This window comes from Euwallacea similis, chromosome 6, assembly GCF_039881205.1.
Source record: "Euwallacea similis isolate ESF13 chromosome 6, ESF131.1, whole genome shotgun sequence".
Classification (NCBI taxonomy): Eukaryota; Metazoa; Arthropoda; class Insecta; order Coleoptera; family Curculionidae; genus Euwallacea; species Euwallacea similis.
The window spans coordinates 1,385,554-1,408,196 of record NC_089614.1 but is presented as its reverse complement, the minus strand read 5'-3'; the positions used below and the strand labels follow the sequence as shown (position 1 = coordinate 1,408,196).

The 22,643-nt window shown below is 33.7% G+C and overlaps 4 protein-coding genes across 6 annotated transcripts; 3 read left to right on the top strand and 1 right to left on the bottom strand.

Moving 5' to 3' along the window:
- The first annotated feature begins 317 nt into the window (after nt 1-317).
- On the top strand, nt 318-11,518 carry LOC136409686 (uncharacterized). Of its 2 annotated transcripts, XM_066391364.1 has the most exons (18): nt 318-754; nt 1,464-1,618; nt 2,495-2,583; nt 2,771-3,104; nt 3,158-3,469; nt 3,523-3,630; nt 3,893-4,059; nt 4,170-4,402; nt 4,920-5,058; nt 5,294-5,433; nt 5,490-5,593; nt 5,657-5,883; nt 5,970-6,134; nt 6,407-6,512; nt 6,717-6,772; nt 6,839-6,947; nt 8,717-8,829; nt 8,931-11,518. In XM_066391364.1, exons 1-18 carry the CDS (start codon nt 570-572, stop codon nt 8,943-8,945), a joined length of 2,757 nt encoding a protein of 918 aa, XP_066247461.1. In that variant the 5' UTR covers nt 318-569; the 3' UTR covers nt 8,946-11,518. The 2 variants fall into 2 exon arrangements, with proteins under 2 accessions (XP_066247461.1, XP_066247460.1); XM_066391363.1 differs by having other exon boundaries at nt 8,717-11,518.
- A 1,305-nt stretch (nt 11,519-12,823) lies between these two features.
- Cog3 (conserved oligomeric Golgi complex subunit 3) lies at nt 12,824-15,685 on the top strand. Its single transcript, XM_066390875.1, has 2 exons — nt 12,824-15,098; nt 15,288-15,685. Exons 1-2 carry the CDS (start codon nt 12,935-12,937, stop codon nt 15,563-15,565), a joined length of 2,442 nt encoding a protein of 813 aa, XP_066246972.1. The 5' UTR covers nt 12,824-12,934; the 3' UTR covers nt 15,566-15,685.
- Nucleotides 15,686-16,194: 509 nt separating this feature from the next.
- Nucleotides 16,195-21,472, bottom strand: Hsc70Cb (heat shock protein 70Cb). Of its 2 annotated transcripts, none has more exons than XM_066391334.1 (11): nt 21,178-21,472; nt 20,425-20,623; nt 20,147-20,330; nt 19,802-20,093; nt 19,531-19,733; nt 19,250-19,458; nt 18,936-19,116; nt 18,284-18,609; nt 17,333-17,641; nt 17,123-17,265; nt 16,195-17,060 (listed from the first exon to the last, which is right to left on the bottom strand). In XM_066391334.1, exons 1-11 carry the CDS (start codon nt 21,291-21,293, stop codon nt 16,739-16,741), a joined length of 2,484 nt encoding a protein of 827 aa, XP_066247431.1. In that variant the 5' UTR covers nt 21,294-21,472; the 3' UTR covers nt 16,195-16,738. The 2 variants fall into 2 exon arrangements, with proteins under 2 accessions (XP_066247431.1, XP_066247432.1); XM_066391335.1 differs by having other exon boundaries at nt 18,335-18,609; nt 21,178-21,468.
- A 166-nt stretch (nt 21,473-21,638) lies between these two features.
- LOC136409671 (26S proteasome non-ATPase regulatory subunit 10-like) lies at nt 21,639-22,601 on the top strand. The gene is made up of 3 exons (XM_066391343.1): nt 21,639-21,876; nt 21,932-22,177; nt 22,231-22,601. The coding sequence occupies exons 1-3, from the start codon at nt 21,775-21,777 to the stop codon at nt 22,558-22,560; spliced, it is 678 nt and encodes a 225-aa protein (XP_066247440.1). The 5' UTR covers nt 21,639-21,774; the 3' UTR covers nt 22,561-22,601.
- The last annotated feature ends 42 nt before the right edge of the window (nt 22,602-22,643 follow it).

Genomic DNA, 22,643 nt, shown 5'->3' with positions numbered 1-22,643 from the left:
AGAGCTATAAAGTATTGAAAAATGCCTTCTTTAAATCTATTTATTTCAGTTCTTAAGCTAAAAAAATTTAAGTCCCCAATAAACAGATCAATTACGTCTAAAATATACATATTTCAAGTATCTTTGAGTCGCGTGTTGGTTTAGTGTTGAGTTGAGGTTAGGTTCCTGTGTTGTTTTACATTAAACCGTTCACGCGTTTAAGTAAAGAAAGCCGCATGAGTTATGTCTAACACAATGCTTTTATGACAATCAATAACAATTTTTCCAAATCCAAACTTGCTTCTACCCCAATATTATCGACAATCAACATCCGGCAACCGGCAGCAAAAAATCTGTTTTATAAAAACACTTTAGGAATCCTCCAGTCAACAGATGTAACCATTAAATTTTTGTGCTTTTGCATTGCTTAGCATTTTGTGTTTGTTTGGCTTTGTATTTTAAATTTAGTTGAGTAGCAGTTTGAGGAGTAGTGGGGCTGCGGCTGCTATGGATTGTTCTCCTCATGTTGTCAAAATATAGTTACTTTAATTTTTAAGTTCTAAGAAAAAACTACTAGGGCTTGTAGTGAAATGACAAATTGCTTGTACAAAAAAATGACAAAAATGTGCAATAAACTGAATAATGTTGTTCTAACTTTTCTACTTCTAAATTTTCTTCCAATATCACAACAAAAACCTTTCATAGTTGACGATACCTTGGAGTATTGCTTCTATTCATTCAATGGGGACAAAAATAAATTTGTACAAACTAATAGGTAAGTGCAATTACTAATTATTTTGGTGCTAAGATGCATGTCTTCAGTAGCCCGAGTTTTGAAATCTTGAATCTATGTTAGATGAATAAAAAATAAGTCAGCATTGTGCTTGGAAGTTTCCAAGATCTTTGTAAATACAGATACCCAATTTGCCTCAACAGAATTCTTTCAAGGTTTGACTATTTCTAGTTATGAGAGCAATTGAAATTACTGCAGAGGGAAATACATCTATTGACATTTCAGGAATTGAAATAATGATTGATTTTTGTTTTGGATCTTGTCCACTTTAATACCTACATCATAGTAACTGAACAAATTTGTAATTTTATTTGTCATAAACTATACTTATTCCATCTATATTGACATCTACAAAGTTTCTTAAAAATATCTGGAGAGGATTCTTGGAGGAGAAATTAAAAGATTTGTATTTTTGTTAAGACTATGACCTCATAACTTCATAATAGTGCTGCCAAGAACCTTGTTTATAAAAATGTCCCATCCTAAAATAATGCCAGTATTTATGTCTTGAAGCTTTTCTAAGTACTTTTGGATTATCCTGTATTAACATTAATTTGCACCAACCTTACATGGAGGTAAGAAAAATTACCTACTGTAATGAGGTTTTTAAATGTTTTCATATTCATTCTCCTCTTATTTAGCACGTTTAGTACATAATAATGAACTAACTTAATTAAACCTTTTATTTCAGCACAATATTGCATGTTAAAATTAAAGAGTTTCAAGTCTCTTTCACACTCTGTAAAGCATTCCATAACAGTGATATCTGTCCTCATGGACTAACCGCATGTTTAAAGCATTTTGAGGATGAACAAAAAATTGGTCTTGGAAATGCCTTTATATCAGGTAAAAAGAAGTATTTTATTTAGTGCATTGGGAAGGAATCAAAATACATAATTCTCATTCTCCTTCAAACTGAATACAATTTCCCATGGTTATTGCCAATTATTAATAAGTTCTTGTAAATTTAGGATTTAAAAGCAGAGATCTTTTACCTACTAGCCATTTTGGAGATATTTGGAAAAAGAGGAAATCATTCATTGTGCTAAAATAAAATATTTATTCAACAACTGGCATAGAGAGATATAAAATTTCAGATACATTTGAGTGTTATGAATATTTAGAAAACTTTTGAGAATTTTTAAAAGTATTTTGAAATTTTAATAAAATCAGCTAAACCAATATAATACAGACAAATTAGAGTCCTAAATAATTCTCTCACCATTAAATATTCTTATTTATATTCTTAGAATTTGCCACTTTAATGTATGGAGTAATTCTAAACGAACTCTTGTTTCAAAAATTGAAAAAAATTACATGCTGACAATCAGAATTAAAAACCCTTTCAAAGGAGATGTTACTCGATCTATAGTGTTATTTGAGATTCTAAAGTTGAATGCGCCCCTGCGAAGGATGTTACTTTGTTGAGTCTGCATTTAACGCAAAAATGTGTCCCCTTCGAAAACAAACTGGACATACCGCGGCTATTTCTAATATTTTGATTGTAGTTCAAAATAAGTCGGGTACAAAATCTTCAATGGTACACGTTGTATTGTAGATTCCGTGTAAATGATATAATTACCACATAAAAAAGACTTTAAAATGAATATTTGAAATAAATGCAGGGTGCTCAAAATTTAAAGTGGAGATCAGTATTATAATACAATTAACTCTGTGTAAATTATAACAAGGATTATATCTTCAAATTTCAATATATTTTAGATGGGAACCAATTGATGACAATCTATGGACACAAATGTACTAAGACCCAAAACTACTCTTTAGTGATTAATTTCAACCAGGAAGGGCTGGTGAGTTATTTTTTTCTTGATTTGAGACCCTCTTAAAGAGTGCACGTAAAAGTTTTGGTTCTGCCATCTATGATAGTTTCGATATTTATTTAATTGCAGGGCAGTAAGTGACGAGATCTTCATGTTTTGCTTTACTTAATACAATTAAACTCTTAAAATGGCATATTATAAGTATTTGTTTCCTCAGGAAAATCTGGTACCTCAACCGATGGAAGACAACTGCACTTTCAATATTGCCATGAAACTTCCGGTATACTCGTCGATGTGTGGAACATTCATTTCGGGGAAATATATAGATTTAAGTCCTTTGGCTAGATCCTTTGAAGTCCATACTAAAACCAGGAACTTCAGTGTTACTCTTTGTGGTCGCGATCCCACTTGCAAGCAAGAAGATGTCAACGCATGTGAATTTACTGGATCTAATATGATACCTATTTCATTACTGTCAACTCTAAAACCCACTTACGATGGAAGCAAAATTAGTTTTAAGGGAGTCACCCACAAAGGATCTAGAAAAAAATGTGAAGTATCCCTTTATTTATGACTTCAATGGTTTATCTTAAATTCTTTTTAGTTGATAAAAGGTTTACAGTATTACTAAAATGCGACTGGGACAAGAATGAAGTGCGCAATGGCGATCTAACCTACAATGAAGTTTCAACGCAAGGCAAGAAGTATTCTTTTCAGTTGGAGACCTCTTATGGATGCCTGAAAATCTCCAACCCATGTGTAGTGAAAGATAAATTTTTAGTGTATAATTTAACTGAGCTCAATGCAGAACCTCGTGTGGCTTGGTCCGCTACTGAGAACTCTAGTAGAAAGAGCATTTTTTTCATTCAAATGTGCGGTCCAGCGGATTGGAAGGGGAAAAATGAGAGCTGTAAAAGTGGGTTTTAAAATAATTCATTACTTAGTTATTACTTGCGGTTTTTATTTTAGATACCTATGCTCAAGTATGTGAGAATATAAACGGTGAAGATGTAAATAGGGGGTCGGTACTCAGTCAACTTGAGGTTGATAATGACGCAGTAGTAGCAACGATTGATAGTAAGTTTGGGAATTTCCTCATCCCTACTTTATTATATTACATTTTCATCCTCTTTTTTCCTTCCTATTATCCCCACACTGAAATTATTATAATTCGTAACTATAAATTAAATTCCATATTTTGGACACAAGCAAACAAAAATAAAAACTAAAACTGTGCTTCCATTGCATACGCCATTAGAAATTTAGATACCTCGAGTTGAATTTTAATTCATTTAATGTATTCTAAGTCACTTCTTATTGAGTTTCTACCGTGTTTCAGAAGGAACAAAATGTTATGATCACTATCAGGAAGTTTATACGCATCATAAAACCATAATAAACTTTTTCTGCGATTCCAAAGACTACGGGCCGAAGGTTGTGCCACATCTTAACTCGTCGTGTGAAATTTATTTTCACTGGAGGACATCTAAGGCTTGCCCCAAATACGTAAGTTTGCACATATGTATATTCAAACCAGTTTCATAGCTGTCTCAACTTTTTTGATTGATCATGTAGAATTTTTTTATACAAAATCTGAACATTCTTTAACCTTTTAGGATGTTACCAGTTGTACTCATATAAAAGAGGCAAACCATTTTTGTAAGTTCAGCTTTGATCAAAATTATTACGATTTAAGTTCGCTCACATCAACGAAAGTTGTAACCGACAAACGCCGAAATTTGGAATTTAAATTTAATGTTTGCGGATCAGTGTTGGATTCAGATGTTCCTTGCTCCAAAGATGTGTCGGTGGTGAAGAAAAATTTAACGCAGCCAAACGTAAAGTTCAGGTTAATTCCACTTCTATATATGTAATGTATAAGGCAGATTAAGGTATCCATGTTGTCTTCCTGCCAGCATAGATGCCCTAATGATAGATTGACAGCCACAGTAATATACCAATTTGGGCATTTAATTATCGACAACCTTTGGAACTCTTAATCTATCAGTAGGATTTTTTTTAGATTTAAATAAAGCTTACGATTGTGTATGCCACAGCTTGTTACTAAAAATTTAAAGCTCTATGAGGTAAAGCTTAGATACCAGTTGTCCTACCTTAATGTCCCATATTGGTATTTTTTTTAGAGCGAACTGCAAATTTTAAGATTTTTTCATGCAGCTTTTAATTCAATCCTGCATCGCACTTAATCTATTTACATTTCTGATAAACCCACTATTAGTCAATAATAAAAAAAAATCCATTAATAGCTTGACAAAAAGACAAAAATAATTGTTCAAAACTTTAAAAAAATTGTCTAAGATTTACTTCCTTTTTATCTAGAAGTGTATTACTGATAACATTTATAGGTTTACATCACTTGGAAAGTATTCGGAGAGTATTGAAATGAATGATAATTTAGTGTTGAAATTTCAAACTGGAGAATACTGTAATGGAACTGAAGGTGATTACCGAAGTGAAATACATTTTGAATGCAGCAGCATTGAGGTAAAGGGTTCCTTTAATTATCTTTCAGTGTATATCTAGTATTTTATTTTGTCGTGTCTATATAAATTAACCTCTTGGTCAAGTTATCAAAATTTCACCTACTTTACCTAAAAAATAAATTTTTTATAGAAACTACTAAACTGATTAATACTGTCCATTTCGACATTTTCACGGTTGTTATTCTCTTGATAAAGTTGCCAGGACTTCCTTTTATTGCTTCTTAATTGAATTCCAGGAGAAGCCAATTTTGCACAAGGAAGAAATATGTTATTACGAATTTTTATGGAAAACTCCTGTGGCTTGTCCTTATCCGTTAAATGATAGCCATTTGGAAGAGGCCCCATGCATTTTTACAGACCACATCAACATGAAAAGGTACTTTCAATATCGAAGGTTTTTGAGATTGTTATATTCATTTATTTATTCCATAGTTTCAACTTCGGAATTATAAAGACAGTGCAATTTTTCAGCCGTGATAACATCACATTCGACATTTGTTCAAGATCATACAAACTTTGTCGATTAGACTCAAATGGTATTAAACTAGATTTTAAACTCAAAAATGAATTAAAAACCGTCACTTTTACTACAATTTTAGAATGTTCCTCTGTTGAACTGAAAAATATCACTGCCGTCTTTACAAGGACCGTCAATAAACTAGAGATTGTGCTGGATAAGAATTGTCATTCATCTAACGATTTCAATCGTTTCACATTGAAGTTTCTTTGTGAATCCATTAAGAATAATCACCATTTCGGAGAACCCAAGATCAGTAACTGCAGTTTAACAATTACTTACTTCACTGATGTCATGTGTTCTTTAGAGGTAAACATTATGCATGTTTCTCTTTGCTTATTACGAATCTTTTTTCAATTTTTATCTCTTATTTGTTCTTTTTATTCTCATTTTAGGATGACTCTGGCAATAGTAGTATGATTGATTTGGAATCTAGTAAAGAAAAGATCTCAAACGAGTTTCAGCCAGTAGCGAATGCACATAAATTTGAAATAACAGAAACTTGTCCTATTAAGAGCCCTTACACTCAACGTGAAATAAACAGACAAAACCTTCCAGCTGTAAGTTTATTTAATTCCTTGAATTTTTTAATTAGATCTTATGTTTTACTTAATTATAAAGTACTAGATTTTTTGTTAAAATGTGAAACTTTACCACCCTCTATATTGAAAATGATGCGTTGTTGATCGTGGGTCTTAGAATTTTTTTATTATTTTGCAGAATATTATCGTCCATTGAAATATTTCAATGATGATATGTTACACCCTGTATATGTGTTTTTTTTTGTAGAAACCTTAAGACTTTTAACGGTATTTTTATTTCTCTCTTTTAGGACTTCTTAAAACTGAATTGTCCCATAGTGATATTTAATAACACATTTCGTTTCGTGAAGTTAACGTACTCCACGCATGACAAGTGTCCACTAATTCCATCCAAAAGTAAGTATTGAATATTATTTTAAAATATCCCATATTTGACGTTATGTATTCATGCATCTTCAGCCATCATCTTGCCTCAAGCATCCCCTTCTAGCATTGTACTGCATCGTTTCCTTCTGTAATATATATCTTACTTCCTGCAATTTTCTTTTTTTTAACCATTCACTATTTTATCCAATATTTGTTTTTGTGTTGCTTTCACAGATATGTCATACGATGTGTACCTGACGTGTTCCTCGACTTTAAATCACCCATTTTCGGTGAGTATTAATTCCACAAATAAGAAATATCACCTGTACTGATCGCTTGATAATATTGTACTTCAGAATAACGAATGCCACTTACTGCATTATTTCCATAAACTCGAATACTGTGATATGTTTAAAAATCTAGAAGTCGAATCCCAAGATGAATCAGACGTGCTACTTATCGTAGGTGAGTGAATAACTGAGCTTTCAATGTTCGTTGGTATTGATCAAGTTGAACAGTAAAATACCGCTTATCTCAAATTGGCCAAAAATATATTGTGGAAGATATCCTATACAGGGTGTCCCGAAATTAAGGCACCATACTTAAACAGCGTAAATTACGTTCAAAAATAACACCAAAACTTTATATAAACATATATCGAAAAATGCTTTTTTAGCGATTTATGGCTCTTTAAAGACAACTCTGATGATGGTTATTTTGACATATTTCCAAAACGGTGCAAGATAACTTTATGAAATTTGATATGATTTTATACCTTTTAAACGTTAATTGACTGATGTGGCTAAATGGAAAATATTTCGTCAGAGGCGTGCCGCACGGGAGGCGTCGAAGTTAAAAAATGCTACATTTTTTTAATGTGCCCGGTTTTTTAGCTGCTGATACAAAATTATGAAACCACATATGTGTCCAGAAAAAAAAGGTGCTCTTGGTTCACTTGATAGAACGCTCCATTTTCGAATAAAATTAATTTGAACATTACATTATATGACAATTACAAATGATGCTTAAAACGGTAATTTTTAACCGTATCAAAACTATTAAATAATAATTTTAAAAAAACAATAAGAAATTTAAATGACACATTTTTAGAGTAAGTGTTCAAATAAATTACCGACACAGTCTAGATCGTCTTTTTATGTTCTGGCACGCACGAAGGATTTGAAACGGATTTTCTTTTTTGAACGGTATTGCACCGTTTTAGAAATATGTCAAAATAACCATCATCAGAGTTGTCTTTAAAGAGCCATAGATCGTTAAAAAAGCATTTTTCGATATATGTTTATATAAAGTTTTGGTGTTATTTTTGGACGTAATTTACGCTGTTTAAGTATGGTACTTTAATTTCAGGACACCCTGTATTTTAAGTTAAAAGAACTCAAACGAGTTCTTGGAAACCACCGACTTCTCTCAACTACTCAGAAATGAGCGAAGTTAGAAATTTAGCAAATACTCAATTACAATTAACGGTTTTGTTAAATTTTGAGCCTCAACTATCAATCAAAGTTCGGATTTGTCATTATCTATATATTGAGAATCTTGGTATAAGTCCTTCAGGGTCTGAGAAGAACTTGCGACAACCCTGAAATATTGGAACATCAGCTTTCGAATGCAGATTTGGTGTTTTGTATTTCGTCACTAAATCGCACCTTGTAGTTAATTTCAGCAATAAAAGATTTCATAGTTTCTTATTAACTTAAAACTCACTGTATGTATGACAGAAATATTAAAGTTGATCATAAACAATAAATACCGTTATTACGGTAGTTTTCAATTCTTATTGTTCAAATCGACTATTGTCAGACGATCAAAGATTGTTTGTTTCCTGTGTTAGCAAGAGATTATAACATATCATAAAATTGATATTGAGTCAGACGGTCTTAACAGTTCAAGTTAAAAAAAACAATATTTCGAAACTTGTAGCAGACTTACGAATAATCGGTGGTAATTAGTAAGCTTACTATAGCTGTGATTGAATAAAAAATCGTTTTACATGAATTCATGTTTTCTAAAAGCTGCATCTTATGTGATTCTCATATTACATATTCTTTTTTCTTGATATCAAATATGATGTATTTACCGCACCCGGCATTCGTGGGCGTGTGATTATTATGAAAGTTGTTAAATCGGCCTTTACAACAAAATAATCGCTCGTAGTACAATCTCCTTGATTATTATCAAATCATGCATGTAATATAATTATTATATGTTCCCAGGCATTGTTCTAGCAGGAGCGTTCTTCGTCAGTATGCTGCTCATATTGTTAGTAGTTCGGAAAAAGAATATATTTGTACGTGGGCAACATCCCTTTATTGAAGTATATGAAAAGGTAAGTATCAGTGATAAAATCGTGGTGATGCCGATTTTGAAGCCAATTTTAAGGCTCTCCATTGTCAGGTGATTTTTCTATTCAATTTTTCAATCTTTTAGGATACCCAACTTTAATTTGATAAAATTTACCGTCCAAGTCGCTATTGTGATATTTGTGAATGACCAAAAACAATCATACCGCCTTTAGTATAAAATGAAAAATTTAATGTCTCGTTGAATTAATTAAGTTATAAGTTTAATTGGATGGAATATTTATTTTTTTGCAAGAATTCATTTAGGTAAGTTTGGTATTTTTAGCGTTTTCGTAAAAGTAGATGTAATGACTATGAAGAAACTAATAAGGTTACAATATGGAAATCCTCAAGAAAATCTGCTTCTGCTATTAGAGATAGATTGATAATACAATTGAGCATAAATAGACACAAAACGAAGCAGATTATTGAAGAAATTAAAAAACAAATTTTGTTTTTAAATGTTAGCACTAACAACATTGACATTGAGCTACTTGCCAACGAGAACCCTGTTTGTTGGTTCCTCGTTTACATCACAATTTCCACTTTCATCATAAAAGAAGAAAAAAGTTTTTGAGGACATTTACTTTCATTTACTAAATGACAGATACGCGACACGCACTTTTACTCACTAAATATCAACTACATGCGCTTACTTTCACTCACTGAATGTCAGCGACACGACACCCATTTACCCTCACTAATCGTGAACCACATCAATAAAATAAAGAAATAAAAAATAAAAGAACACCCGTTTATTTGAATTCTGGATTCTGCATTGCGAGCTTCTCGTTTGTCGCTGCATAACACTCTACTAAATTATCTAAGAAATATTATCGCTTCAAAACATACAAAAAACTTTCACAACCTTTTGCAAACATACAGTTCACCGGTCTAAAAATCGATACGCGCACGAAATAATATACAGTGTCTCAAACATACATAAATGTGTATATCCAACATGGAATTTCGTAAACACTAACAGATACAGATTTGATTAAATGGCTGAAAAAATCCAAAAGGAGTTTCACAGAAAAAAGTTCAAGAGATGCAAACGGTCATTTTGAAATAATGTCATATTGAACCTTATGAAAAATTGGAATGGAAAAGCGGTATTAGTATTTTCTTACTGTAACTGAAAAGGAAATACGAATATTTGGATTTTTCTGAAAAAACTTAAAATTAAAATATAAAATATAGATCTCTATGCGCCGTGAAACTAGTCCCTTGAATGCGCAATTTTTCTTCGATTTAACCAAATCTGTATTTATTATCGTTTATGAGATTCCCACGTTGGACATCTTTATTTTAGATACATTGTATTCATTGTACCTACTTCTCCATTAACGCTAAAATTCCAAACTTAAACTTTACCTGGTTTAATTTAACACACTTTAATTAGGTTGTAAGTACTATCTAATTAATCATAACACTAGGGAATATTCGCTACTTGTGATATAATAATAATTTTTCGAATTTACTTAGAGTTTGTTGTAATAAACTCAGAAGCCCAGATATCAAAATTACGCAATTTCGATAGAAATTTAATTAAAGATTCTCTACAGGTCTAAATAGTTATCATAAAGAGAAATTATATCTGTAGAGCATTATATTTTTGGATTTTATCCATACCTCCAGCCGTTTTCTTTATATTTGTAAAAATATTCAACAATGGATACTAAAAAGTCTTTTTTAAGAACATTGGTCAAATTATGACGATGTAATTTTCATATCAAACTTTTGGTTATTCAACGTTATTTTGAGAAAAATTACAAAAGCGTAAACCAGAATGATTTTTATTTATATTTATCTATTGTTTCATTTCTAATTTTCTCATAGATTCATTTTATAGATATTTTCACAGCCATTTCGGCTATTCCTATGTGATATTTTATATCTCTAAATTTAATACGTCGGGCTATGGTCCATGTTTGAAGGGTAGTGAGTTATTAATTTTTTCTGCGATAACATAAATTAATAGAAATTGAATGGGTTCAGCTTTTTATTATTTAAAAAATATAAGAAAGTAGCCGTCCTTTTTTATTTCTAAAAATTTATTTAACCTCTAAAGTATTAGTAGTTTAAAGTTATTCATAAGTTAAGGCCGATAATTCCTATATCACTGCCATCACTTGCCTTCAAAAATTTACTTTAAAAGCGTGTACCCCTAAAACGAATCAGTTTGCGATATTCATCTCTTCTTATCCATATTTTTCTGCGACACCTTGTATTATTCGAATTGCATAATATTATTCAAGAAGAAAACTAAATAACTATTAATTATCATAAGTTTCAGAAATATCTATTTTCATTCTTTTGTAAATGTTTGTTTTCCCGTCAGATGTAGTTTTGAGAATTTTATTTAGTACACTCAACCAAAATAATTTTGAAACTATATATTTACGCAACCAAAATAAACAGCAAATCATTACAACCCAGGCTATTGTTATAACAGTTTCTTACAATAGTTTAACATATTGAACAGAACGTCGCAAATTCCCTGGTTGTGCTACCTTCGAATCGAGAAGGGATACAATAAAAGTGTTGAATTTAAATTTTTGCTTTTTTAATATGTTAATATCGCTTTATTTTTCATGTAGACAAGACTTAACTTAGAATGTAATAATTTCTGAAAGTTTGTTTTTAAGTTTTATTTTCCTTGAATATGCTTTATTGGTCTAATTAAGTATGTTAATTTGTTTTTTAAACTTTAAGTTCTTATTAATTTGTTTTCTATATATACATTTATTTTTTCTTCTTTACATATTATTTCTCTATCTTTATTTAATATTTAAGTTTACAATGAATAAAAAGTATTCATGTTTGGGGAATAATTTATATTTTAGTTTAACTCCTTCTAATAAGATGTTATGTTATTGAAACAGTGGGATGCCCGATGGGGTGATACCTGACGTGTGCTTGATATTTAAAGAGATGATTTGGTTTCTGCGATAAATAATTAAAATTTAGAACGTTAAAAAAACTTCCCCATTTTTGGACAAAGTGACTGTAAAAGGACTTTCTGCAGATGCGTAATTGCCCCTACGCGTATCGATATCAAATATTTAAGAAATCGGAGTAACTTTATTTTTTTGATAAAAAGTTCGACGATGTATGGTGTTTTTTTATACAAAAAATCGAATTCATTCGATTTTAATGGTGACCTTCGCATATCAAAGCTATATTGAACGTGCACCGCGGAGCCAAATATCGTTGAAATCGAAGCAATTCAATTCTTACATGATTTTTTGGGTTTAAATTGTCATCTACATCACTGATTCGTTGAAAGCAAAATTTTCGTCTAAATCATGAAAATGTTGTCAGTAAAAATTAACTGCAATTAAAAATATTTCGAAATACAAACGCTACGTAGAAACAAAAAAAGAATCAAAATTGGCCTATTTATAATGAAACACCCTGTACCTTGTTCAACAATTTGATAGATAAATCCTTTTTGCCTGATTGATTTTTGCCGCAATCCATAGGTTAAATGATAAAGTCATCAAACCTATGTGTACATAGATTTGTAAATGCAAATACATAATTCGAAAATTTCATTATTTGTATATTTTTAGAATCATAAAAATTTATCTACGTTATTTTTCCTAACTTATCGGTGCCCTCTTTCCACCCACTAATATTTTTTTGCGATTTAGGAGGTGTCCACCAGTCACGCATACATTTAAAGTTTTTCCTTGTCTCTAATAACAAAATCACCAAAATTGCTCTTAATGTAAACAAATACCCCCATATATTTAAAAGATATTCAAGTTTAAAGGGTGGCCTTCTCAATGGCCTTGACCCATATTGGCATTTCTTAAAGGAAGCGCATTACTACCTAAGTAGGTCAGTAGGCCACCATTCAACCTAAGGAAGATAGAGTAAGTGAGCGGGTGAATGGCATGGATTGAAAACAGATAGAATGCTGTACCAGTGACTGGAGATGTCACGTATGCGCCGAAGAATTCTGCTCAACGTTACTCTAACCTCACTTTCCTTTTTGACGTTTCTGTTCATTATTTTGATTTTTAGCGAAATAGTCTTAAATTATTAAAGACTAATTTTCCATTCACTGCACGAGTACACCAGAAAATGAGTCGTCCTCCTAACAGAAACATAATAGAAGATCCTAAAGACAAACAAATTCAAGAAAACTTGGCCAGATGGCAGTCAACAGACGATCCTTTAGCCCCTTTATCCGAAAAACAAAAAGACTTACTTTATGAATTGAAAAACCGTGTAAACTCGTTGTATTATGAAAGTGAAGAAAATAAATCAGTCGAGAAGCAGGCTTCAAGAATCCCTGAGCGAGTGCCTTTGATTAACAATAACAAAGATTTTATCCAGTGGATGATAAAAGTGGAGAATGAAATACAGCATGAGAACTTAAAAGGATTACAGGAATATTATGAAAGTTTGTCCAGACATTTGAGGAATTCTGAGGCTTTGTTTAAGCACTCCAGCTCAGCTGTGAGCTCTATAAGCAAGCTGAAGCAAACATACCATAATGTTATTGAGAAAACTAACTACTTACATCACTTAAGCGAGCAACTGATGGTTAATCAGAGGTTGCTTAAAGGGAAAAAGAATGATATTAATAATAAGCTTAAGTATTTCGTTTATTTTCCTAAATGTCAAGAATTGGTGGAGCATCTGGGTCACAGTAAAGTAAACAGTGAAGAATTTATAGAAGTGCTAAACAACATCGACAATGCAATCAGTTACTTGGATGCAAACTTGAACTTTAAAGAGTCTAAAGTTTACAGGATGAAGTATGAAAGCCTGTTGAGCACAGCTTTGGCATATGTTTACGATTTTGTAAATTTTATCATCACTGATACCACTAAGCAACTGTTCAATGTGGAAAAAAATGAACCTTTACAACAGATCCAAACAGCAGACCCTGCATTTGCCCTGTATTATGGAAAATTTCAAAGTGCATCTGCTAAAGTGAAACTAATATTGAATTACATAGAATCCAAGGAGGAATTTAATAGCTATTATAAGAACACACTCTATGATTGTCAAAAAAGCTACTTCACACAACGCTTACCCGTTTTGGAAGTAGCTATTTCTAAAGCTCTTCAAGATATTAAAGAAAAGCATAAAAATGACTACAGTGTTCTGTTCAGATCTTGCTGCTTATTTACCATAAAAGTTTGCATAGATGAGGCTCGGTGTTACAATTATTTTTTTGTCAATGCCACAATTCAGCTTCATGATTATTTAAGCACTTTATGCCAGCACCTCTATGACACACTTAGACCCTGCCTTATAATAATCAATTATATAGAAATTCTATCAGAGCTATGTGGAATTTTAAAGAATGAAATGCTGAGTGAAAAAGTACTAAGCGACAGTCATTTAACCAAATATGTAGATGTTATAAAGCAATTATTAGAAGATGTAGAAGAAAGGCTAGTTTTTAGAACTAATGTGTTCTTTAAACATGATTTAAATGATTATAAGCCATCCCCTGGAGACTTAGCTTATCCAGAGAAGCTACAACAAATGGAGAACATTGTCTTGGAATTAAAAGAGAGGCGCCCAGATTCAAGAGCTTCTTCAATAGTGTCTATTGAGTCTCAAGAAGTAGCTCAAATCAATGCCCCCACTACCACTCACTTGAGATCCTACACTGGAAACTCTCCTGCAGACTTACATGGGATGTGGTACCCCACTGTTAAAAGGACTCTAGTGTGTTTATCCCGGCTTTATTTCTGTTTGGATAGGGATACATTCCAAGGTCTAGCACAGGAAGCTTTGATTGTTTGTGTTCGCACTATCCAAACAGCCTCTGACTTAATCTCAGCAAAGAAAACTCCTATAGATGGGAAACTATTTCAAATCAAACATTTACTAATTATTAGAGAACAAATAGCACCATTCCAAGTGGATTTCACCACTAAAGAGCTAAGCTTGGATTTTAGTTCTGTTCAGAAAGCTGCAGTTGATCTTCTTCACAAAGGAAAGCAGATATTTTCATTCAACACTAATAATGCCCTTTTGGAATTCTTGCTAGAAGGGACTCCAAAGGTTAAAGAGTACTTAGTGGATTCAAGGAAGGAAATTGATAAGCAGCTGAAGTTTTGTTGCGAATCATTTATTGGCTATGTAACAAAAGTGCTTATAGGGAACCTTGTAGATTGGATTGAGAAAGCTGATAAAATTCTTAAGATTATTAGAGTGGAGAATACCCAGAGTAATGAGTTGTCTGTAAAAGGGCAGAGTTTTGGGAAACCAGAAGTTATTGCAGGTATGAAAAACATTTTTGGTAATATACAGGGTTTTCCACATTCAACTCTCAACATGTAAATTGCAAAATACTTCTCACATGAAGCCATATCTTTCCATCCATTAAATCGATTGTAACTTTGTTTATTTTCAATCTCCATGTGAGAGTCCAATTTGAGTACCCCAATAATTTACACTTTCGCTATTTTAGGGATAATTAAAGAGTCTCAAAAGAGCATGAAATCAAGAATACCAGAAGTGCAACGTTCCATGCAGCTTTATTTGGCCAACAGAGAGACTGAATTTATACTGTTTCGCCCAATTAAAAATAATATAATAAACGCCTTTATGCAACTTGATCAGGTATTGTTGAAAGGAGGTTATTCAACTGAAGATCAGTTGCAAATAGCTTGCCCCTCTCCAGAACAAGTGAATATACTAATTTGCTCAGTGTCCCTTACTTTAGAGCAGGAGGCGTTAAATAATTAAGTTGAACAGTATTTTTATTATCCTTTCTTGTATTTATAGTGTATATACTATTCTATTGTTGTGTTTAAAAAATATATTTTATGTCGATTTTAGCAAAAATATACAAGTTTTGTGCTGAAAACATAATTTTTTGGTCTTGGAAGTGATAGCTTTTGACCTTTTTGAAGTCAGCTTACGAATAGAATTAACATTTGGATGAGCAGAAAAAATACTAACCAAATTAAGGCATTCTCAGCGGTCTAGAAAGGCAGAATCCCGGGCTCTCTTATATTCGATGACAAGTTAGACCATAGAAGGAAGAAGACAAGTACGTACCGCTTATTGTGAGGATGAACAAGAAGTGTGTCATTACCATCAGGAACCTAAGCTTCTCTAAAAATGCCACTTCTCCCGTTGAGCCTTTGAGGCTCTAGCAGGAGCGAAGAACGCAACGTCGTCCGTCACATCCAAATAGATTTCAATGAAATCTCTATAGCTGATATTAATAAAAACAATTTATGCTCCGACAGTAACATTAACGTAATGACGATTGGCTGTGACATGGTACAATTTTTTTTTTCTTCAACCGATTTTTCAGTTATTGATGAAATATTGAACTGTCACATCAATCAATAAAACAAACCACAATGAAATTAGACTTGTTTTAATTGAATAATTAAAAGTTCCAACCAAGAAAACATTAGTTTGCTACGCAAATTATGGAGCAGATAGCGATGCAATGCTATATTAAAAATAAATTATAAAAAGCACGTATCTGAAGAAATCGAACAGCAACTACTGTGTTTCTACTGGGCAAACTAGACAATCATTCTGTAAAAAAAAACATGTTACAGGTGAAGTCAAACATTACTATTTAGTAATTATCCTAAAGAGCCATTTTTGCTCGCATACACATAAGTACGACGTGGTTGGTGAGAATGAAAACTGGGAGTTTAACTTACAACAGTTCCAGGCTGAAGAGCTTATTACAACCTCACTCAAAAATGCATCAAGTCTGGTACTAATAGAAAACAAAGCCAAAAATTTCCTACTAAATTTTAACCTAGAACCGCTGCATTGTTCTACAATGACATCGTGAGACAAATTTATTAATTAGAGTTCATACATTAACCTCGACTGAAAAGTTACAAATAATAGCGAATTTAAAACACCTATAATCACATTAAACATCCTCTACGACCATTCCATGTTTTCCTGTTGCTGTTGACTCTGCTCTTTCTGGTCCGAGTTAACCTTCGGTTCTGCATTTGCTTTCTCGTCCTTTGGAGGAGAGGGCGCTTTCGGTGGCGCTTTGTTCAAAATTGAGTTGACACTGTTCTCAAAGTTGCCTTTTTCCTGTCTAATTTGGGCGATTGTGACGGGGGGATGTAAGTGTTTAGGGGCACCAGCTAACTTTCGTCTAGCCTGTTCCAGCCACTGATAAGCGGATTTAAAGGCTTGGTCCACTTTAGAGAATTCTTCATCAGTTAAGTGGCTGAATTTCGGGTCTTTGTTTCTAGTTTTTAAGTGAAAATTTATTAGTTTCATTAAAACTTTCTCAGGTTCGTCACATTATACCTTATAAGCTCCAAAGCCTTCATGCACTGTTGTAGAGATCTAGCGAAATCTTCGATAATAGTGGGTCTTAGATCACATTCGATTTTACGTTGCTGTACTGGCTCGCCTTTGGACTTTAACTCCGCTAGTTTGTCGATATAAACCTTTAAAAAAAAGATATAAAAATACTTGTTCTCAAAAACCGAAATTATTATTGAATAAAATTCTCACCTGTTTGTTGCAGTCTTCTCCATCTCCATACAACCAATCTTCCATGCTATCCAATTCCCGGATCAACTGCTCTCTGTCGCTTTCCAAGATGTAAGGAGCCAAATCCTCCGAGGCCTTGTTCCGCAATTCATACACGTATTCCTCTAAACCGTTTCGAGCGTCGGCACGTTCCTTTTCCTGTTTGTCAGAGGCAATCATTTTGAATTCCTGCTCACTGAATTTGTCGATTTCCACATTGGAAAATCCAAAAGTAAGAGCTTCGATTGGCAATTCCACGCTCTTCACGAGTTTCTTCTTTTTCTCTCCTTCCTAGAAGTTTGTCTCATCTAAGTATTTCTTTTATGCAAACAATGAAATTATCGATTTGATGATATGTTATGGAAGACCTTGAGATGATTCAGAAAATGCATAACATTAGACGGAAGTGGTGTACGACAAGAACTTAAATGCGAGGTACCTCTCTTCATATCTTTATTGATAAATGAGATATGCGATAAAAACGTTGAAAATGGGACGTCCTGTATATATGGACCCAAACTTCAGTGAATTCAGTCATTTTCCCATAAAATGTAACTGTATTTTGCTTGCGAATGAAATGAAGCTTAAAACATCTTCCACTCAAGTTCCACAAAGTCAAACAACCACTTAAAAATCTCGAAACCACTGGAAATTGTTATTACTTCCAACATCGATCTATTATTTGATTAAAGTCTCCTGTGATTTGAACCATGTCTAACTTACATGAAGGGAGAACAAAAACAACTAAACGGAAAAAGCTGCATTTAAAATCTCGACACAACGGCGATAAACCAGACAAACTAAATCTGCAACAAAAACAAATTCGACAACTAATCACCAAGGAACCGTGGGGAGCAGAAAGAATTAAAGAGCTGATATCGAAATAGGGTATCGCGTGACGGCCACAGCGGCCGGCAGCATTAAAATGCGTACCCCGCTGAACCAGGACGAAATTTTCTTAGTCCAGCTGGTGCCGGACCCTACCTCTGCCGACTGCTGTTGCTGCTGAACCGCCTCACCACCGTCCATGTTCACATCATTCTCTCCCTGGTTCCGCTGCTGCTCGCCGTTTTGGTGCTCTTGCGGCGCATTTCCTGCTTCTTGATTCTCCTCCTCGGGAGACTCTACAGCTTCTTTCGCCTCGATGAGGGAGGCGCTTGTCACGGTCATGACGCCATGCAGATTGATGCGCACCTTGACTTTGACTTTTTGCGACTTACCATCCGCGGTAGGACGGATGTCTTTTACTACCCAAGTACCTAGAAGAGACGAAAGAAAATTGATAACATTTTCCTAAATGTTATTAGGTGCTGCATTATAGAACTTGATGACGGATTTTAACCAACTCCAAAATTCAATGACTTACAAAAGGCATGTACCTCACATAAAAATTAAGGCTTCCCTAATATGAACGGAAGTCGTTGATACATCTAAAGTACTCAATCTAAGTTTAAATTTAAGGAGAGTTGATGTAAATGGAGTTTGAGAGTGACATTTTTCGCGAGGCTTTTAACACTCTTAAATCTCAGTAGTTACGCAAGCACAGTAATGATTAATCTACACTGTCACTTTCAAATTCACTTACCAATATTCCGGTCCGGATAGGGAACATCGCTGCTGTAAAAAGCCCGAAGAGAGAACGCCTCAGTGCGATGAAAGGTGAGCAATTTGGTGAAAGGAACTGCATGATTGGCGGGGAACACTTCTATATCTCCCGCTGTTTCGCCTCCAGCGCTCGCTTCCCAACACATGTGAATTGGATAATTCTACAAAAGATGAAAATAATTATTATATTACTCTTATAAATATCTCTCTTCAAGGTTTTTAAATAATAAACAATCCGATCTATTTTGTTTACAAAAAAAAAATTATAACTTTACTATATTAAAATAAACTCACCTGAACATCAGTTACGCTAAATTCTCGCACTCTAACGGCAGGAGATAGCATGGCGCATTGCAAGGCACAGCCCCTAGCCACTGCCTCGTCCTGGTTCAAAGTGGTACTCGGTTGTTTTTGGAACACTTTCTCTATTAGCTGCTTAATGGCGGGAATCCTCGATGACCCACCCACGATTTCCACGGCATAGATATCGTCAAGGTTTAATCCTGTATTAAAAGAAAGATATAATCCACTTCACTTGGTAAAAAACTCATGCCATCTTTAAAATAAAGCTTTACCTGACTGCTTTAAACACTCCTTCAAAGTTATTTCAACACGTTGGAATAAGCTGGCGCAAAGAGATTCCATATCCGCCCTCTTCATCTCAGATTTAACATCCTTGTCATCCATGAAACATTCAATTCCCAAAGGTAAAGTTGTGGAATTGGCAGACATTTGCTTCTTTAATTTTTCAACTTCAGCTAACAATCTTATGTAGGCTCTAAAGAGGATGCAATATTCAATTTTCTTTTAACCTAAGCTTGAATAATAAAGAAAATAATTATTCACCTTGGATTTGACTTGGGATTGATGCGATATTTCTCTTGGAAATCAGCACAAAACTGATCAGCTAAAGCTCTATCAAAATCCCTTCCTCCCAAATAAGGATCAGAGGCTGTAGCCAACATCTTCAACTTTCCCTTATGGAAAGCACAGGCAAACACCTGAAGTGATGCATAGCCACAATCCACAAACACCACATTTCTGGGTTTTTCCTCAGGAACAGGTAGATCTTGTTTATAAATACCATAGGACAAGGCGGTGGCCGTAGATTCATTGAACAGCCTCAGCACGTTTAGGCCTAAGAGTTTTTTTTTTATTGGGGAAAAAGTCCAGTGATAAAGGATGACTTACCAGCTATAGCGGCTGAGTCTAATAACGCTTTCCGTTCATTATTAGTGAAGTATGATGGGACAGATACTACGCAGTCATTGATGGGCGTTTGCAGTGCTACACTTGCAGTGTCTTTTAATTTAGTTAGAAGCATGGCTAAACATTGTTCAGGGGAGAATGTGTGTTCTTCATTTAAGTAATTTACCTATAAACATCATCAAAAAAAATTTTTTTGTCAAATATTAATTGAGACTGTATGCTAATTACAATTTGGCAGAGAACAAGTGCAGCAAACTTACTTTAATTCCTATATTTCCATTCTTATCCTCCAAAATATTGAATGGTAGCCATTGTAGTTCACGTTGAACGTGCGGATCTTTAAACTTTCTGCCCAAAAGGCGTTTCAGGCCGTAAACGGTGTTTTTCATGTTGGTAACTTGTTGGCTTTTGGCGGCGACGCCGAGAATACGGTTCTTGCCCGAAAATGCGACATAGGATCTAATAACAATCAATTAAGTAAATTTAATCATCAAACTTGTTACATTAATGTTAATAAAAATTTGAGGAAATTCAAATAGTGTAATGTATAAAAATTTGTTCTGTTCATAACATGTTTCTTTTTATTCTCATAATACAATATACTATCACTATCCTTGATTGCCAACCAATCTCCACATTGTGTTATTGCACATTCAATCAACTATTTTTAGTGTCAATTTTTCCAATTTTTAATTGCATTTGTACCATTGCATTATTGCATTGTACAGAAATACAAGAACTCACTCATCTATTGCTAACTCAAAAATAGTGTGCAATAAAATTAAATGTAGTTTTAAGATATTTAATATCAATATTTTAGTTAGGGATGTAACTATAAAAAAAAACTAAAGAATTCAAAGTCATATCTAGAAAAATCCATATAGGGACATAACTGGTTAAGGTGAACCATTCTCAGACCTTTGTCTAACGGTGCAGAGACTTACACCCACAAGTTCGAGGATGCCTCCACACAGTTATTAATACCTAATGGGGCCCAGATATGGAATACTTACGGGGTGGACCTCATACTGTAATCATTGGCAATCGTTTCGATGCCGCCCGCTTTCGCAACAGCAATATAGCAGGACTCATTTCCTAGATCTATTCCGATAACTGACATCGCGGCCATTCTTCAAATGATTACTTTTTAATAGAGAACACCCTAAACTCGTAATTATCACAGTAAAAAATGCTCTTGGAATGAATATTAACGTTCTAGAACGTTTTTCCAATTTTTTTTCACAACGTGCCGGTTTTGCTAGAAGTCCAGAATAAACTAATGGCAGATGGCAGTGAAACTGCCATAACAGTTGAAGTTCGACGTATGAAGGAAAATTCTCGAAAATATAAATAGTTTAACAAATAACACGTATGCCGTGACCAAATCTCTCTCTTTTCTTAACATATGTAAAAGAGCTCCAACATGCTCCTCATGTTTTACTCACACTTGTCCATTTTTCATGTAAGAGAAGTTTTACAAACAATACAAATCATTGTCAGAAAATTAGAACTATTAAGAACAAATTGAAAAGAAACTTTTATATGTAAAAGTTAAATAAATAATAAATTAAAATTGAGACAAAATTCTAAATATCACACACCAAAGAATAATGGCAGACAAGACAATTTTCCAGTCGGCCCATAAAGGGGATTTCAATCTAGTATCTAAGAAACTTGAAGAAGACCCATCACTGCTAACTCAAAAGGACCTGGTAAGATTCCCACAATGTAAATAATAATGTATCACAAATTCTTTGTTTTGACAAGGATCAAAGGCTACTACTTCACTGGGCCTGTGTCGGTGGCAGCTTAAAACTTGTTACACATTTAATAGAACTGGGTTCCCCTATAGACCCACATGACGATACTGAAACTACTCCCTTAATCTTAGCAAGTTCTGCTGGTCACACTCAGATAGTCTGTCTGCTAATTGACAAAGGGGCTACCCTTGATAAACAGTCATCAAATGGCCATTCAGCCTTACAGTATGCCGCCTCCAAAGGCTGGGTTCCTGTATGTTTCTCTAATCTTAAACTCACTTTATGAATTCTATCTTAAAATTGCAGATTTGTATAAAATTACTTGAAAGTGGGGCAAATATCAACATAACAGATAAACGAGGTAGCACCCCCCTTCATCGGGCAGCTTCCAAAGGGAATTCAGAAATTGTGCAGCTTTTTATGGAGCATATAGATGATTTAAAGATAAACCATAGAGATATATATGGGAACTCTGCCTTGCATTTGGCTTGTGAGGAAGATAGACAGGAAGAAGCCCTAATGCTGGTCAGGAATGGAGCAGATTTGACTTTAATGAATAAGGAAAGAGAAAGTCCCCTTGATTTGTGTTCCCCGAAGTTAATGAAACTGTTAAAAGCAACCAGCCACTCCCGTTGATTTAAAGGATTTTGACTAAGTTTGTTTGTAAAAGTTTTTAATTTGAATAAAATAAAACCGGAAACTACAGCCATGATTTTTTT

Excerpts from the sequence above, each read along its gene's own strand:
- Hsc70Cb (XM_066391334.1), bottom strand. The coding sequence starts at position 21,293 with ATGGCCGCGATGTCAGTTATCGGAATAGATCTAGGAAATGAGTCCTGC. Across the intron at positions 20,624-21,177 it reads TACAGTATGAGGTCCACCCC|ATCCTATGTCGCATTTTCGG; the intron begins GTAAGTATTCCA and ends GATTGTTATTAG. Across the intron at positions 19,734-19,801 it reads AATCCCAAGTCAAATCCAAG|AGCCTACATAAGATTGTTAG; the intron begins GTGAATAATTAT and ends CATCCTCTTTAG.
- LOC136409686 (XM_066391363.1), top strand. The coding sequence starts at position 570 with ATGACAAATTGCTTGTACAAAAAAATGACAAAAATGTGCAATAAACTG. Across the intron at positions 4,060-4,169 it reads CTAAGGCTTGCCCCAAATAC|GATGTTACCAGTTGTACTCA; the intron begins GTAAGTTTGCAC and ends TTAACCTTTTAG. Across the intron at positions 6,513-6,716 it reads TCCACTAATTCCATCCAAAA|ATATGTCATACGATGTGTAC; the intron begins GTAAGTATTGAA and ends TTGCTTTCACAG.
- Cog3 (XM_066390875.1), top strand. The coding sequence starts at position 12,935 with ATGAGTCGTCCTCCTAACAGAAACATAATAGAAGATCCTAAAGACAAA. Across the intron at positions 15,099-15,287 it reads GAAACCAGAAGTTATTGCAG|GGATAATTAAAGAGTCTCAA; the intron begins GTATGAAAAACA and ends TCGCTATTTTAG.
- LOC136409671 (XM_066391343.1), top strand. The coding sequence starts at position 21,775 with ATGGCAGACAAGACAATTTTCCAGTCGGCCCATAAAGGGGATTTCAAT. Across the intron at positions 21,877-21,931 it reads TGCTAACTCAAAAGGACCTG|GATCAAAGGCTACTACTTCA; the intron begins GTAAGATTCCCA and ends TGTTTTGACAAG. Across the intron at positions 22,178-22,230 it reads CCTCCAAAGGCTGGGTTCCT|ATTTGTATAAAATTACTTGA; the intron begins GTATGTTTCTCT and ends TTAAAATTGCAG.